The sequence below is a fragment of the Phacochoerus africanus genome, chromosome 8 (assembly GCF_016906955.1).
Source record: "Phacochoerus africanus isolate WHEZ1 chromosome 8, ROS_Pafr_v1, whole genome shotgun sequence".
Taxonomy (NCBI): Eukaryota; Metazoa; Chordata; class Mammalia; order Artiodactyla; family Suidae; genus Phacochoerus; species Phacochoerus africanus.
Window position 1 is genome coordinate 165,858,933 of NC_062551.1, and position 17,452 is coordinate 165,876,384.

Below are 17,452 nucleotides of genomic sequence, written 5' to 3' on the forward strand. Positions count from 1 at the left end.
TGGATGTTGGACTTTGTCAAATGCTTTTTCTGCATCTATTGAGATGGTCATGTGGCTTTTGACTTTTCTCTTGTTAATGTGGGTTATGACGTTGATTGATTTGCGTATGTTCAACCATCCTTGTGAACCTGGGATGAATCCCACTTGGTCGTGGTGTATGATCTTTTTTATGTGTTGTCGGATTCGGTTGGCTAAAATTTTGTTGAGAATTTTTGCATCTATGTTCATCAAAGATATTGGCCGATAGTTTTCTTTTTTGGTGGTATCTTTGTCTGGTTTGGAATTAGGATGATGTGGGCATCATAGAATGTCTTTGGGAGTGTTCCTTCTTCAACCTTTTGAAGCAGTTTAAGGAGGATGGGTGTAAGTTCCTCTTGGTATGTTTGGTAGAATTCACCTGTGAAGCCATCTGGTCCTGGGCTTTTATTTGTAGGGAGTGTTTTTATGACATATTCAATTTCATTTCTAGTGATCGGTCTGTTCAGTTGATCTATTTCTTCTTGGTTCAGTTTTGGTAGGCTGTAAGTCTCTAGCAAGTTGTCCATTTCTTCTAGGTTGTCGAATTTGTTGGTTTTTCGTATTTTGTAGTATCCTTTGTGACTTCTCCTTTTTCATTTCTTATTTTACTTATCTGGGTTTTTTCTCTCTTCTTGATTAGTCTAGCCAGAGGTTTGTCAATTTTGCTTACCTTTTCAAAGAACCAACTCTTGGTTTTATTGATTTTTTTCTATTGTTTTTTGAATCTCTATTTTATTCATTTCCTCTCTGATCTTTATGATTTCCTTCCTTCTGCTGACTTTAGGTTTTGCTTGTTCTTCTTTTTCTAATTCATTTAGGTGGGGGGTTAAGTTATCAATTTGAGATTTTTCTTTGTTTTTTGAGGAAAGCCTGTATTGCTGTGAATTTCCCTCTGAGCACTGCTTTTGCGGCATCCCATAGATTTTGAGTGGTTGTGTCTTCATTATCATTTGTCTCAAGGTATTTTTTAATTTCCTTCTTGATTTCCTCATTGACCCATTGGTTTTTTAGTAGCATGTTGTTTAGTCTCCATGTAGTCGGTTTTTTCTCATTTCTTTTCCTGTGGTTGATTTCTACTTTCATGCCATTGTGGTCAGAGAAGATACTTGAAATAATTTCTGTGCTCCTAAATTTGTTGAGGTTAGCTTTGTGCCCCAGTATGTGATTAATCCTTGAGAATGTTCCATGTGCACTTGAGAAGAATGTATATTCTGATTTTTTTGGATGTAGTGTCCTGAAAATGTCAACTTTTCTATTGTTTCCTTAAGGATTTCTGTTGCCTTATTGATTTTCTGTCTAGAGGATCTGTCCATTGATGTGAGTGGGGTGCTAAAGTCTCCTACTATGATTGTATTCCCATCCATTTCTCCTTTTATGTCTGCTAGTATTTGTTGTAGGTATCTGGGTGCTCCTATATCAGGGGCATATATATTGACGATTGTAATATCCTCTCCTTGAATGGATCTTTTAACCGTTGAATAGTGTCCTTTGTCTTTCTTTATGGCCTTCGTTTTAAAGTCTATTTTGTCTGATATGAGTATTGCAACTCCTGCTTTCCTGTCTTGTCCATTGTCGTGAAATATCTTTTCCCATCCCCTCACTTTAATCTGTATGTGTCATTTGCCCTAAGGTGAGTCTCTTGTAGACAGCAGATTGAAGGTTTTTGCTTTTTTATCCAATCTGCCACTCTGTGTCTTTTGATTGGAGCATTCAGTCCATTGACATTTCAGGTGATTATTGATAGACGTGTATTTATTGCCATTTTAAACCCTGTTTTCCAGTTGATTCTGTTTCTCTTTTCTTTTCTTTTTTTGGTTGGATGGTTTCCATTTATTTATGCCTGAATACTTTTCTTTTCAGTTTTCGTGAAGGTAATGTTCAGTTTTGATTTGTGGTTGCCCTGTTTTTTAAGTAGGTTAACCCCTTCTTGTATCTGCTCGCTTTAGCCTGATAGTCATATAGACTCAAACACATCATTAGAAAAAAAAAAAGAATCTATATTTTCTTACTTTCCTTCCCCACATTGTATGATTTTGATTCTTTTTTTTTTTTTTTTTAACATCTTCATGTTTAGATCTGTGTGCTGGCTTATCTAAGTGATTGCTTTCCAATTGTAGTTTCCTCCATCCTATTTCTTCTTCTTTTTTATTTATTTAGAGAAGCCTTTTCAGTATTTCTTTTAGAATGGGTTTAGTATTGCTGTACTCTTTTAGCTTTTGTTTGCTGGAGAAATTTTTTATTTCCCCTACTATTTTAAATGATATTTTTGCTGAGTAGAGTATTCTAGGCTGCAAATTTTTTCCTTTCAGCGCTTTAAATATATCTTGCCACACCCTTCTGGCCTGTCGTGTTTCTGTAGAGAAATCAGCTGATGGCCTTATGGGGGTTCCCTTATAATTAACACTTAGTTTTTCTCTTGCTGCCTGTAGAATCCTCTCTTTGTAACTTTTGCCATTTTAGTTATAATATGTCTTGATGTGGGCGTATTTGGGTTCAACGTGTTTGGGGCCCTCTGGGCTTCCTGTGTCCTGATGTCAGTTTCCTTTAGATTTGGAAACTTTTCAGCCATAATTTCTTCAAATGTACTTTCAGTCCCCCTTTCTTTTCCTTCTCCGTTTGGAATTCCTACTATGTGTAGATTGGCCTGCTTCGTATTATCCCATGAATCTCTTACATTGCTTTCATGTTTTTTCATTTGGTTTTCTGTCTGCTGTCCTGATTGGGTGATTTCCATTATTCTGTCTTCCACGTCACTAATTCGTTCCTCTGCATTATTCATTCTGCTCTTTAGTGCCCTTAGCTCAGTTTGCATCTCTGCAAATGAATTCTCCAGTTTTTCTTGGCTCCCTATATTTTCTAATTCCTTTCTAAGGGAATATGCATTACTGTTCATATCTTTTTTTTTGTCTTTTTTTGCCTTTTCTAGAGCCGCTCCTGCAGCATATGGAGTTTCCCAGGCTAGGGGTCTAATCAGAACTGTAGCTGCCAGCCTACACCAGAGCCACAACAATGTGGGATCCAAGCCGAGTCTGCAGCCTACATCACAGTTCATGGTAACGCCGGATCCTTAACCCACTGAGCAAGCCCAGGGATTGAACCCGCAACCTCATGGTTCCTAGTCGGATTCGTTAACCACTGCGCCACAAAGGGAACTCCCGTATCTTCTCTTAATTCCTTGACATTCAGCCTTAATTCCTTCAGTGTTTTCACCATCTCCCTTTTGAACTCAGTGTCTGTCAGACTGCAGAGGTGTGTTTCATTGTTGACTGCTTTAGGTGAATTCTCCTGTTGCTTTAACTGGGAATGGTTTCCGAGCCTCTTCTTCTTGCTTGTGTTTTTCCTTTTTCTGTGAGTTCAGGGAAGCCAAACTGAAGTCTTGTAAGCCTACCTCTATGCAAGAGCACCACTTTGTATTTTTAGGGGCGATTACTACTTATTTTTGGTGTGGGAGTTTGAATATTTGCTGTCTCTTTCTTCAGCATGAGCAGGCTGTTATCCCCAGGATGCTCAGTGTGTTTTCAGGGGGTAAGGAGGCAATGGGTAGGGCCAACAGCCAGTGCCTGGTCGTTGGGCTCTCAAGAGCAGCATGGACCTGCAGGAAGGTGGCACAGGCTACTCCTAGCCGCAGGGCCCTGGGAAGTGGGAATGAGCTCTAGGCAGATCTACAAGGTGACCTGAACATTTGGCAGGAGCAGCAGCAGGGTGCGTGAGCTCCCAAGGGAGTGAGAGCAACAACAGCTTGTGTTTGATTACTGTGCCCTCCTCCGAGGTGGCTGGAACTGCAGGTGGTCCCTGTTCAGGGACCCCTAGTGGTTGCGGGCCGTGACTGTCTCTGGAGTCAGTGAGAACCGCGGTGGTGTGCCCCCGCCACCTGCAGACCATGAGAGAAGCACCCTGTCCCACTTAGCCCACACAGGAGGTGCTGTACCAGCTGCTCCTAGTTGTAAGGTCTTGGGAAGGGACAGAGACCAAGTGTCTGGGTGCCTCCCAGAGCATTTGGCCATGGCAGCTGCAGGGCGGTTGTGGGTTCAATCCCTACCCTTGCTCAGTGGGTTAAGGATCCCATGTTGCTGTGAGCTATGGTGTAGGTCGCAGACACGGCTCAGATCTGGTGGTGTTGTGGCTGTGGCGTAGGCCAGCGGCTACAGCTCCAATTTGACCCCTAGCCTGGGAACCTCCACATGCTGTGGGTGGGGCCCTAAAAAAAAAGCCACATTTTCAACCTACACCACAGCTCACAGCAACACAGGATCCTTAACCCACTGAAGGACGCCAGGGATCGAACCTGCATCCTCATGGATCCTAGTGGGATTCGTTTCCACTGTGCCACAGCAGGAACTCCACACCTCCTCATTTTGATCTTAGCTCAAATTCCTCCACTTAAAAAGAGGCTTTGGGAGTTCCCATTGTGGCTCAGTGGTAATGAACCCATGCACCGTGGGTGAAGCCAAAGAAGAAAAATAAGTAATTTTTAAAAAGAATATCTCTGACCATACCCCTGCTTGTTCACAAACTTGAAGATTCCCCAGGACTTTAGAATAAAGTTTCAACTTCAAGGTTTCTTATGATCTAGCACCAGCACTGGGTCCTGGAATGTTGGCGTGAGATGGGGACCTTACCAGTCATCCAGCTCCATTGATGCATTTTTGCACATGAATCAGTTGCGGCAGTTTTTGCCTTACTGTACCCATGCTAGTCCTTGCCCCCTTCCGGCTTCCTGCATCAGACTGACTGATGTCACCACTCTCTCGAGAACCAGAACCACGGTTGCCTTTACCCCACTTGGTCACTTTTTTCTCGGGTGACTTCTTGAGGCTTTGAAACCTCCAGTCTCTTTCGTCTTGGCCTCCAACCCTCCAAGGGAACAGGGCCCTAACTTTCTCATTTGCCCTAATTAGCAACATCTCCCTCCCCTCCTGTGGGTGCAGCCAGCTAGCTCGTCTCTAAAGGCTGCTGTTCCTGTCCTGAGCTGACATGAAGAGACTCGGTAAAGAAACCAGTGTTCCCAGGAAACTCCAGCTTATTTATATGGTAGAAGTTCATAGGAAAGGCCTAGCGTAATGTCCAAGAATCATCTGCCGTTTTGGAGGAGGTGTAGTCGTGGGTGGCCTAATAAGGTTTCTGGCTGGGGGAACAGTAAAGGTTTGGATGGTGGCTGCCAGCACTTTTCCAACTGAAAAGTCTGAGGTGAAGCTATAGGCAGCCCACTCGGGGCTAAAGACTAGGAAGGAAGGCCATTAGATTCCCCAACCCTGCAAATCAGCTCCTGGTGATAAGATCAGACCTCGTGCATCCCGTACGAACTTTTTTCCATTATTTCAGGTCATTTAGTTTTAATTACTTTTAGTAAATTTGGGAAAGGTAATTAAATTGTGGTCATGTGAGACTTGATTGCCCTGGTGCTGTTACATCTGGACTGAACGGCAGGGTAGGAGCATGAATTTGTCTCGAAGGGAGTGTCTCATATTCTTGGTGTGCTTGTCTCTGCCAGCCGTGGTGAGCCGCTGAGGCTTTCTGGTCAGTGGCTTGGACATCTGCCTAAGGACCTCAGGGCTTGAGGGATGCTAATTAGGACCACCTTGGGGAAGGTGTAGGCGAGCGAGCGTTGGCAGGGAAACCTCCTGCCTCTCTTTCTCATTTCCTGCCACTTCCAATGCCTATGACAGCTGATCCTCTCCAGTCCAAGGTCCGGTGAAAACTGCCTCGTCAGGGCTCCAGCGTCCGTCCTGTCTTCTGCATCTTTGGCCCTCTGGTCCTAGGGGACATTTCCCACATTTCCTCCTCGACTCACGCCGCAGTCCAGGTAGCATCTTCACATGCAGGCAGGCTAGGGGACCAGGATTCCACCCGGATTTTCCAGGCTTTCTGCGGCAGCACGTGCAGCCCTCGAAGCCAGATGAGATATTGCTGCTTCTCATTGTGCCCCACACTCTGCTCACTGCCCTTTACTGGGTCCTTTGCCTTTCCATTCCCCTTTATTCCTGACATTCATTCTGCCCAAATGCTCTCTCCACAGATCCTTACCTGTAGAAATCCTACCCAGCTTCCGAGGTCCAGTACGTATTCAAACTGCTCCATGCAGTTTCTTCCTTCCTTCCTTCCTCCCTTCCTTCCTTCCTTCTTTCTTTTTGGCTGCAGCATGGCATGTGGAAGTTCCTGGGCCAGGGATCAAACCTGTGCCACAGCTGCAGCAACGTCAAATCCTGAATCCACTGCACCACCCAGGAACTTCCAGTTTTCCTAGCCAGAAATTATCTCCCACCTCTGTATTCCCTGGGCACCTGTTCCTTATGCTTATGTGACCTTACTACATCTTTCTTTTCCTTCACCTAGACTACAAATTCCTTGAATATTGAAATACTTCTCATATGTCTTGGTATCCCTTGACTCCCAATACTGTCCTTTTTATGTACTAGATACCTTGCCAGTATCTACACGGTCCTTGTAGAATGAAAAATAAAGATCCCTGACTTAAGCCCTCCTGCTGTAATTGGCAGAGTATCTGTCAAGAGAACCCTCTCTACTTCAAGAAAAAGTCACGGAGTAAATGCTTTACTCCTTGAAACTCACCAAAATGAAAACCAGCAAAACCAGAAAAGGAAGCTTTATCTATAATAAACTGGATAGCTGCCATGTACCCATACACAGACTAAAGAATATCTGCCAGACACAATGAAATTTAGGTCAGATCCAAAGAGAACACCAAAACTGGACCATAAGGGATAGGGGCGTGGTCAGTCCAAAGGAGAAGCGGTGAAAACCGCTTCTGCAAAATCTCAAGGCCCACAGAACTGAAAGAAAAACGCACCAGTGTACAAAGAAGAGGGGAAATCAGGCTGGCCTCAGACTTTTTCATGACAGTATTTAAGGCCAGAGGACCTTAGTCACGTAATATTTACAAAATTTGGAAGAAAAAAAATTATGACCTAAGACTCCTATAGCTTGTAAAGTTATGGTTGAAATATAAAATCATCAGAAATGCTCCAAGGCTCAGGAGATACGTCGCCTCTGAATCCTCTGGAAAGCTCTACCTGAAGACATGATATAGCTAGGTAAGAAATGAAACGAAATACTGACAGGTGGGTAGGTTGAGTATAAAAGTGAACTTCCTTAAAATTAAGTCTGTTGCCATTAGAGTTGCAGAAAGATCACAGTCATTCAGATAATTCTGTCCATGTTTCTTTAATCACACTTTCAAAAACACCACATTACAAACCTGTGGCAAGATCCCCTGGATTTAAGGGGCTCCTTAGGCCTTTTGTTTCATTCCCTACCTTTGAGCCATTTGCACCAAACCCATCCTCTTAGATGGAGAATACTATAACATTTCTTTTTTTCTTTTTTCTTTTTTTTTTTCTTTTTCTCGGGGACACACCTGTAGCATATGGAGGTTCCCAGGCCAGGGGTTGAATCAGAGCTGCAGCCACTGGCCTACGCCACAGCCATAGCAATGCAAGATCCAAGCTGCATCTTCGACCTACACCACAGCTTATGGCAATGCCAGATCCTTAACCCACTGAGTGAGGCCAGGGATTGAGCCCACGTCCTCATGGATCTTAGCCGTGTTCATTAACCGCTGAACCACAAAGGGAACTCCTTTTTTTTTTTTTATTTTATTGGCGTATAGTTGATTTATAAGTGTACAGCAAAGCCAATCAGTCATACATATAAACATATCCATTGTTTTTCCCACATAGGTTATTACAACAGCTTATTTCTTCTACGATTGTTACATCTCTGGAGTTCCCATTGTGGCTCAGCAGTAACAAACCCAACTAGTATCCATGAGGATACAGGTTGGATCCCCGGCCCTGCTCAGTGGGTTAAGGATCCAGCGTTGCTGTGAGCTGTGGTGTATGTAGGTCGCAGTCAAGGCTCGGATCCTGCGTTGCTGTGGCTGTGGTGTAGGCCAGCGGCTGCAGCTCTGATTCGACCCCTAGCCTGGGAACCTCCATATGCCGAGGGAGCGGCCCTAGAAAAGGCAAAAAGACCAAAAAAAAAAATTTTTCATGGCTCTTTGCCAAACACTGCCCAGTCCGCAGCTGAGGCAAGGACCTGTGGCCCAGTGGAGTCTCTTACGAGTGGGAAGGCTTGAGCACATTGCTAACCTCTGTGAGCTCCATTTTCTCTGTAAGAATTAGAATAAATTCCCCCTTCCTGCAGGCTCGCTAATAGGATTAAGTTCCGTAATGAATACAAAGTGTTTTGTGTAATGACTGAGCTGTATTAGACAGTAGATTTATGTGAGTTCTCTTCCCTCCTGGAATAAGCTGAAAAAAGTCCTAAAGCCAGAAGACAAATGGGAATTTGGAGGCGGCACTCCTGCTTCCCAGGTGAGGGCTTCTTCCTCAGGTCATGTCCCATGGCATGGTTGGCATGGCGCACCCGGCCAAGCGGTGATCTTACCATAGGCCTCTGTGTTTTCCTCACGGCCTTCTCTCCACTGAAGCATTAGGGTTTTCAGGGTAATTTCCAGAGGCCTACAGCTTAGCCTAAAACTTGACCCCACTCAGGAGAAATGAGGACCAAAAGCCCATTAATCTTAGCCATTTCCGAGCAGCTTCTTCTTCTTTTTTTTTTTTTTGCTTTTTAGGACCACACCCACAGCATATGGAAGCTCCCAGGCTAGGGGTTGAATCGGAGCTACAGCTGCCAGCCACAGCCACAGCCACAGCAACTCGAGATCCAAGCCACCACATCTGTGACCTACACCACAGCTCATGGCAACGCCGGATCCCTAACCCACTGAGTGAGGCCAGGGATCAAACCCTCATCCTCATGGATCTTAGCCACGTTCATTAACCACTGAGCCACAAAGGGAACTCTTCTGAGCAGCTGCTGCAAGTACACTGCCAGGCGTTAGCATAGCAGCATCCTTAGTGTCAGGCTGAGAGTTAAAACCAGGGTACAGAAACTGCAGTTCTGGCACTGGGCCCGGGTCTTTTCTCCAGCTGGATAGGAAGTCACCTTCCCTCCTGCTTTAAGCACTGAGCAGAAAAGGCAAGGACTTTACTGTGGATTGGCAGCCTGGAGAGAACTTGCTTCATATAGTAGTGTCCATCCTTCCTCTCCAGCTGGAGCAGACACACACACTTCCAGGAAAATCAACCTCGCAGTTCCTTTCTAGATGGGGGAAGGGTAAACTGGCGTAAAATTTTTCCCGCGTGCCCCAGCCTTGCTGATGAAGATGACTTGTGACCGCAGCCGTGCTCGTGGGAAACCACTGAAGCAACAAGCAGTAGAAAACTTTCACCCTCACTAAGCATTTTGTTAGGTGTTTACCCGAAGCCTTCCTCAGACCCAAGGGCCAAGAGCTTCAGAGGAGCCCCTAGCTGCCCTTCAGTCAACCCAGTTTTCCCTGTCACAGCTGCAGACTCTGCAGTGGTGGTTTATTTATCGCAGAGGGAATTACACACAAACTAGGTAACACAAGCCATAAAACAATATGGGCGTGTCCTGAAGACCTCCGACCTGTTAAACATAAGAGAATCCAGACTCTCCACGGCTGCAGATCCAGCCTCAGTCATTCCAGACCCTTCTTTCCAAACATGCTTCCCACTTGTGCCCCAGGTTCCAAAATCCCCTTTAGGACTCTAACTACGGCTGCTTGAATCGCTGTTGGCTCTTGTTAGCCGACCGTGTTTATCCCGTGCCTAGCTCAGGGCGTGCCTTCCCTACTCCTCAGCTGCTGAGCAGGAAGCATCCCCTCACTGGCACTGACACCCTGGTAGCCAGTTGTGAGCCTGCTCTGTCTCAGGAGCCTCTGTGTCCGTGGCCGTCTGTGCTTGCTTACCACTCTTTCGGGGTGAATTTCCCCCAGGAGCAAGAACCACCCCAACTGGTGACTGACTGGACTGCTTTTCTTAAGGCAGAGAGCAAATGGGAAAGCTCTGGAAGGTCCCGTAAGGCCCACCCGCTGAGTGTGTCCTGAGTTCGAGCCAAAAAACTAATACTGTCTCTGCCTCTCTCTAGCCCACACCACGGAGGTGCTGTGGCTTTGGCCTTTTGCTGCTTTTTGACAAGCTTTAACCTTCTCGAAGAATAGAGAGAAAGAGGACTCTGGAGTGCCGTAAAGTGCTAGAATTCCTTTTTTGCGTTTCACTCAAGTTTTGGCATCGGAGAGAATCTTTTTTGGGCGGCCTGCGCACACGCGTGGCGGCCTCAGTCCTTGGAATGTCCGCTTTTCCGTCCTCCACGCCTCCTGGGTTGCTCGAGGGTTTTCCTTCGTCAGTTTTTTGGTTTGGTTTAGTGTGAGTGGCTACTCACACCCTTCCTGCTCGCCTCTTTCTCCTCTCCAGCTGCCCACTCCCGACTGCTTAGGGCCTGGATATTCCCTTGTCAGGCCAGAGCTCCTCCCGCAGAGCATCTCGGCTCAGAAAAACAACTCGGCAGCCTCAAGCTTCCTCCAGGCTTCCTTGGTGAATGTCTTTGTCTGGCACTGTGATTGAATTATGGATTCTGGAGTTCTCTTGTAGTGCAGCAGATGAAGGATCCAGCCTTTTCACTGCACTGGCCTGGGTCATTGCCGTGGCACAGGTTTGATCCTTGGTCTGGTAACATCTACATGCTGTGGGCGTAAAAAAAAACTTATGGATTCTGGAGTCAGGCTATCCAGAGTCCAGATATCCAGACCTGGTTTTGAAACGGCTACTCGGCAGTTATGTGGTTTTAGGTAAATGATTTAACTTCTTGACATGTTACCTCATCTGCAAAATGTGGTGATTTTTACTATGTCAGAGCTAAAAATGATACTCCTAGAATCATCGAAGAATCTCCCATATGATTTTACTGCTGAAACGGCTAGGTTTGTAAGTCACTGCTGTAATGTACATAGACTCTTTAGTACAGTATACCTGGCCTGAGGTAGGTATGCAATAAATGCTAGTGAAGATTTTCGAAAGCTCTTTCCCCACCCACCAGGCCTCAGAAGCCAAGAAGATGCTTTTAAACACATTCAAATGCCAAGATTCAGCAGTGCTGCTCTTGAGAGTATGGCTTTAGGAAGAGTGTGGTCTTTTATGTAGCATGGAGTTGGTTTTAAAAAATACCTTTTTTTTAAAATGAGTATGGTTTTAATTAACTAGCGTCTGTGGTGAGGGCTGTGTGTGGGGTACCCAAAGCTTCCATAGCTGATCTCTCCTGGGAAGATTCATGGGATCTGAGCCTCTGGGAAATTTGGTATATATTCCCAGATGAGAGGTAGGAGTGACGGGTCAGCCTAGGGACCAGGCCAGCTTGCATCCCCTAAGCAAAGAAAGCCTGATGGGTGGAATTCACACCTCCTGGTCTGGGGTGCTTAAAGAGCTGAATTCAGACTCTTCTTTGCAGGCTTTGTGGGCGTATCACCATGAGCCTATACAAACACTGGACTTCTCTAAAGCTTGCGCCTCCCTTGGCTCAGCAAGCCACTCTGTCCTCTAGTGATAAGCATGTAGCCACTAACTGGACTGGCCAGCCATTCCCAGCCTATGGAGGAGCCAGAACCCCCAACCCCTAGTGATGAAAGCCCTGGGCTCTCTCTAACTTGGCTCTTGGCTTCCAGAAGCAACATCCAGGGCAGCGTCATCTGCAACAACGCTGTGATCGAGAAGGGAGCAGACATCAAAGACTGCCTCATTGGAAACGGCCAGAGGATTGAAGCGAAAGGTAACCTAGACCCCAAATTCCAATCCCAAATGCCATTTTTTTACTATTGTGCTAGCCTTACAGATAATGCTCCGTGCAGGTGGGGGCCAAGCATATACATACACTGCAGGTGAGAAGAGAAATTGATAAAGCCATCTTAGCAGGGGATTGGCATCACTGTTAAAAAGTTTTGGGGTTTTTTTTTTAGGGCCACACCGGTGACATATGGAAGTTCCCAGGCTAGGGGTCAAATCTGAGCTGCAGCTGCCACCTACACCACAGCCGTAGCAACACCAGATCCGGGCCATGTCAAAGGACCCGAGAAGCGTCTGCAACCTACAGCTCAGGGCAACGCCAGATCCTTAACCCACTGAGTGAGGCCAGGGATTGAACTCGCATCCTCATGGATACTAGTCGGGTTTGTTACCTGAGCCACGACAGGAACTCCCTGGCGAGGATATTTTTAACCAAAAAGTAGACAAAGCTCAAGATCAGAAGTTCCCTGGTGGCTTAGCAGGTTAAGGATCCAGCATTGTCACTGCTGTGGCACGGATTCAATCCTCAGCCCAGAAATTTCTGCCATGGAGGAGCCAAAAAAAAGAACAGTAGGGATGACTCGTTCCTTTTGAGATTATTCCTAAACCTAAAGGGGGTGGGGGGGTAGGGGAGTTGCCCAGGGGCTAACCCTCCGGTCCTGACCTGGTGGAAGCCCCTTCATTGTCCTTCGCCTCAGTTAGCAGAGGCCTTCGTCACTTTCTCTCCTTCCCTTTTTCAAGTCTGCGCCTCCCTTGTGAGCTTTAGACTCAGACAGACAGGGATCCAGATCTCAGCTCTGCAACTCACTAGATGTAAACCAGGTCAAGGTTTTAATTTCTAGGCCTAGGTTTTTGAAATTAGAAAAGTTGAGACAGTAATACTATCTTGGAGGATTGTTGTGAGAATTAAATACAGGTAAATCTTGTGCGGAGTGTGCACAACTTCTGGGGCTTACCAGGGGACCCAGAGCTCCACGTGCCTGTCCACGCCTTTGCACGCCCCCCACCCCCTGGAATTCTCGATGACTCAGCTCAAGTGTCTTTCCCTATAGCACCTTCCGTGCCGCTTCTCGTGACTGCCCACAGCCAGACTGAGCATTCCTTCCTCCTCTGCATCTGTGTCAGTACCTTCATTAAAGTATGTACGCAAGTCATGGCAGTTGTCTGTGAATCTGCCTTCCTACCAGACTGAGATCCTCAGGCCAAGGATTAACCTATTTCAGTATGTCTCCCTAGCTCTCGAACAGGACCCAGAGAGTTCCCTGGTGGCTCAGCAGGTTAAGGGTCCAGTGCTGTCACCGCAGTGGCTTGGGTTGCTGCTGTGACATAGGTTCAGTCCCTGGCCCAGGAACTTCCACATGCCGTGGGTGTGCCCCCCACCCCCCGAAAAAAGGACCTAGTTTATCACAGGTGGTGGGAATAGGAGAGATGAATCAATATATATATATGTTGTTGTTGTTGTTTTGGTTGTAGTTGTTTGGCCATTCCCACAGCACATGGAAATTCCTGAGCCAGGAATTGAACCTGCACCACAGCAGCTATCCCAAGCCACTGCAGTGACAGGGCCAGATCCTTAACCCACTGAGCTACCAGGGAACTCTGAGTGACGATGTTTTGGATCCATAAAGAATTTGGGGGCATTTTAGGGCAGAGAGAGTTCCAAGAAAGGCATTTGTGAGGTGGTTGCAATTATCACAAGATCTCTTCTGGGTTTTTTTCTAAATTTATGCTAATAAAAGAGCCACATGCAGTGCTGATAAATGAACAGGGGAAAATTGGCCTTGGCCTGAATCCGCCCTTCAGCCTTATTTTTTTTCTCTCTCTTTTCTTTTTTCTTTTTTTTGTCTTTACTAGGGCTACACCCACGGCACATGGAGGTTCCCAAGCTAGGGGTTGAGTCAGAGCTGTAGCCACCAGCCTACTCCAGAGCCACAGCAACACGGGATCCGAGCCGCGTCTGCAGCCTGCACCACAGCTCACGGCAACGCCGGATCGTTAACCCACTGAGCAAGGGCAGGGACCGAACCCGCAACCTCATGGTTCCTAGTCGGACTCATTAACCACTGCGCCATGGCGGGAGCTCCCACCCAACCTTATTTCTTTACCTGAGACTAAATGTGACTCTCCTCACTGCCTTTCTTTTCACATTTCAAGCACTTTCTTCCTCTAAATGTGAGAATTATCATTTCCAAGAGCCCTTCCCAGGTGTCACAAATTTACCAATATATTATAAACATTGTAAACTGGAGTTCCCTGGTGGTGCAGTGGGTTAATATCTAGCATTGTCACTGCTGTGGCTCTGGTTACTGCTGTGGTGAGGGGTCCATGCCTGACCCAGGAACTTCCATCTGCCACCAACATGGCCAAAAAAGTTAAACAAACAAATAAGCATCATAAGCTAACTCTGGCTGATTGAAGCTGATGAAGAATTCATTAAATAAGAGTTCCCCATCGTGGCTTAGCAGGTTACAAACCCAGCTAGTACCCATGAGGATACAGGTTCGATCCCTGGCCTCGCTTAGTAGGTTAAGGATCTGGCATTGCTGTGGCTGTGGTGTAGGCTGGCAGCTGCAGCTCTGATTCGACCCCTAGCCTGGGGACCTCCATATGCCATGGGTGTGGCCCTAAAAAAACAAACAAACAAAAAAAAACCCAAAAAAAAGAAAGAAAGAAAAGAAAAGTTGAAATTTACCCAAGGTACATAGCTAGCACATGACAAAACTGTGTCTTCAGCCCGAAGTATTGCCTAACAGCCTCTAAAAAGACCAAAGAAAGAAACCGTTCCTGGCTTGCCTGGCAGAATTTGATCAGTGATACCCTTTTTCTCCCTTTAGTCCATCTTTCTCAGACCAATAGGAAAAATATATTTGGCCTCCATATCCCAGCTCTTTCTCCCCTCAGGAACCTCAGGTCTTAGCTCTTTCTCCTGCTCAACATACCGCTTTACCCAGGCCTACCCTTGACTGGCAGAGAAACTTATTTCTTGAGCGTCTGGGACCTGTTGGTCGTTTCTTAAAAATAGGATTCAGGGAGTTCCCATAGTGGCCCAGTGAAAACGAATCCGACTAGTAACCACGAGGTTGCGGGTTTGACCCCTGGCCTCACTCAGTGGGTTAAGGATCTGGCGTTGCTGTGAGCTGTGGTGTAGATCAAAGATTCGGCTCAGATCCCGAGTTGCTGTGACTGTGGTGTAGGCCGGCAGCTGTAGCTCCGATTCGACCCCTAGCCTGGGAGCCTTCGTATGCCGAGGGTATGGCCCTAAAAAGCCAAAAAAAAAAAAGAAAGAAAGACTACTGTCCCCTCTCGCAGTTCTAATCGTTTGCAAGCCGCAGAGTCACCGCATCCATAGTGACCTTCCCAGCACCTACGATGGGACTCTCAGAGCCCAGTGTAGGCCCTCTGCCCTTTCCTAGCCCTTCCACGGGAACAAGGCATTTTCTGACAACTCCGGCTTTTCTCACCCACCCACCAAGCTCAGCTAATGAGATTACCTCTGGCAAAAGTCCTGGCAGCCTCCTGCTCAACCAGCTGAAAAGCTTGACTTCCTGCTCAGCTGAAAAGCCACAGCCAACGAGTCAAAGCCTGGGAGACTAATTGGGCATCTCATCTGAGCGTCTCTCTGCTGTCAGTGAGGGAACCGGATCTCTCTCCTGGACCACGGGGGGTCACCCCTTTGGCCGTGCAAGTAGACCCGACGGGTACCCAGGTCAAGTCCTGGCTGCCCCACACTGCAGCTTTCCCCATGTGCCTTGCCATTCCCTCCTGTGTCGGTGGTTCCTCCCTTGCCGTCTTCCCTTTAGGGTCTTTCCTGGCCTGCTTCCCGCCCAGAACCTTTCCGGCGTGCTCACTGGCGCCTGCTGCCAGCCCAGCCGGGCACTGCTAGCAGTGCGAGCTAGCACTGCTTGCTTTCCGCTGCAGCTGTCCCGCACCTTACGGAGTCGCCGTGAAAACCCGTCTTCCCCAGAAAGCCAGATACAGGCCCTCTCCCCTCAGTCCCAGCGAGCAAGTCTTCTCCAACCCCCTGGCTGAGAGCAGGCCAGAGGGCAGAGTAAGGAGGGCAAGCCAGAGGAGGGCAGGTGTTGATGTGGCGCCTGGCAGAGCAGAAGGGGCTGTTTGCTCAGCCGGCGCCTCCTTCGCCCCGCTGGTCTGGCGCCTGAGGACCAAGAAGAGCGTTACCTGAAGCCGGGACGGTCCTCGGAGCATCTTGGTATCTGGAAACTAGGGGGAGAAGAGCAGGCGCCAGGGTCTAGACATGAGACGATGAGGCCAGTTCACGGCTGCGAAGGGGAAAGGGGCGAGAGGAGCTTTTGGAGGGGCCCTGGGACGCCAGCCGGAGAACCGCTTCCTTCGTTCTCTTCTGGTCACTGTTCTCTTCCTCGGGTGGAGCCTGACTGGCAGTCACCCTCCAGGAGCAGCCCCGGCGCGACCTCCTCTCTGTAGCTCTTAGTCCATGGAGACGAACGCTCTTCTTACCGTTCACCCCTTCGTCAGTCAACTTCCAGAGCACACCCCTAAGTATATTGAGGGCTCCCGCTCTTCCCCGTTCCTCCCTCTTGTTTTCCAAATGCCTTAGATTGAACGTATTGGGATGCCCTCTCCAGCCACACCACAGTTTTTCCCATTGATCTTTCTTTCATCTTTGTCTTTTGTTTCGTTTCGTTTCGCTTTCACTGCACCCATGGCAAGTGCACGTGCCTGGGCCAGGGATCAAATCCCTGCCACAGCAACAACCAGAGCCACTGCGGTGACAATGCTGGACCCTTAACCCACTGCACCACCAGGGAACGCCACACGTTTGTCTTCACTCCTGTGGCTCCAGCAGCCTGGAATGCCTTCCCTTTGATACACTGCCTGAAAAAGCTCTTTTCGTCCTCACGTCTCAGTTCCCGTTCCCTCCTGCGTGAAGCCTCCTGAAAGCCAGGTGTACAGAGATTTGAGAGTTACCCCTCCTCCTGTGGGAAGATGCTTTTTCCCAGAGTCCTTCTGGCAAGTTGTACTCCCAAGAGCGTCTCAAGAGCAGAGCCACATAGGAGGGGAGTAGCTGCCTAGTCTGTGAACACAGAATTAGAAGTAATTGGGTTTGATGGAGTTCCCGCTGTGGCGCAACGGGATCAGCAGCATCTCTGTAGCACCAGGATGCACGTTCGATCCCCAGACGGGCACAGTGGGTTAAAGGACCTGGTGTTGCCCCAGCTGCGACATAGGTCACAATTACAGCTTGGATCTGATCCCTGGCTAGGGAACTCCATGTGCTGTGCGGTGGCCAAAAAAGGGGAAAGAAAGAAAAGAAAAAGGGAGAGACGTAATTGGGTTTGAAATGACGTCTTTTGCTGCCAGTTCTCAAACAACCTTTTCTTTTTCTTTTCTAGCCAGACGAGTGAACGAAGTAGTCGTGGGGAGTGACCAGCTCATGGAGATCTGAGTTCCGAGCAAGTCAGACTTCTTCCTCTTGGCCCTGGAACTACAGATGTTGGCTGGCCCACCTCTTTGATTCTGTATTTATTTCCCAATAAAAGAAGGGCTCCCAGAGGCGTGCTGGAGACTTGTGGAAGAGGCCCGAGCTCCACATCAGGTGGGCTGCGGGGATACACAGCGTGTGTTCGTGTTGCAAAGACCAGTGGAGCCAGGGTGCGGAACAGGCAAGGACGAGGTGTGCACCGAGCGAGTCGGGCAGGGGCAGCAGCTGTCCGGTGGTGAAGCTCCTAGGAGGGCTACTTCTTTCTTTATTTTTTTAGGGCCACTGGTGTGGCTGATGGAGGTTCCCAGGCTAGGGG

The 17,452-nt window shown here is 47.7% G+C and overlaps 1 protein-coding gene across 1 annotated transcript in view; it reads left to right on the plus strand.

Annotated features, from left to right (window-relative positions):
- Positions 1–17,207, plus strand: part of EIF2B3 (eukaryotic translation initiation factor 2B subunit gamma) — a 136,019-nt gene extending 118,812 nt beyond the window's left edge. Inside the window, exons 11-12 of the mRNA XM_047789267.1 lie at positions 11,561–11,664; positions 17,048–17,207. Coding sequence (XP_047645223.1) covers positions 11,561–11,664; positions 17,048–17,100 — 157 coding nt within the window. The 3' untranslated portion in view covers positions 17,101–17,207. The remainder of the gene's footprint in view (positions 1–11,560; positions 11,665–17,047) is intronic.
- The last annotated feature ends 245 nt before the right edge of the window (positions 17,208–17,452 follow it).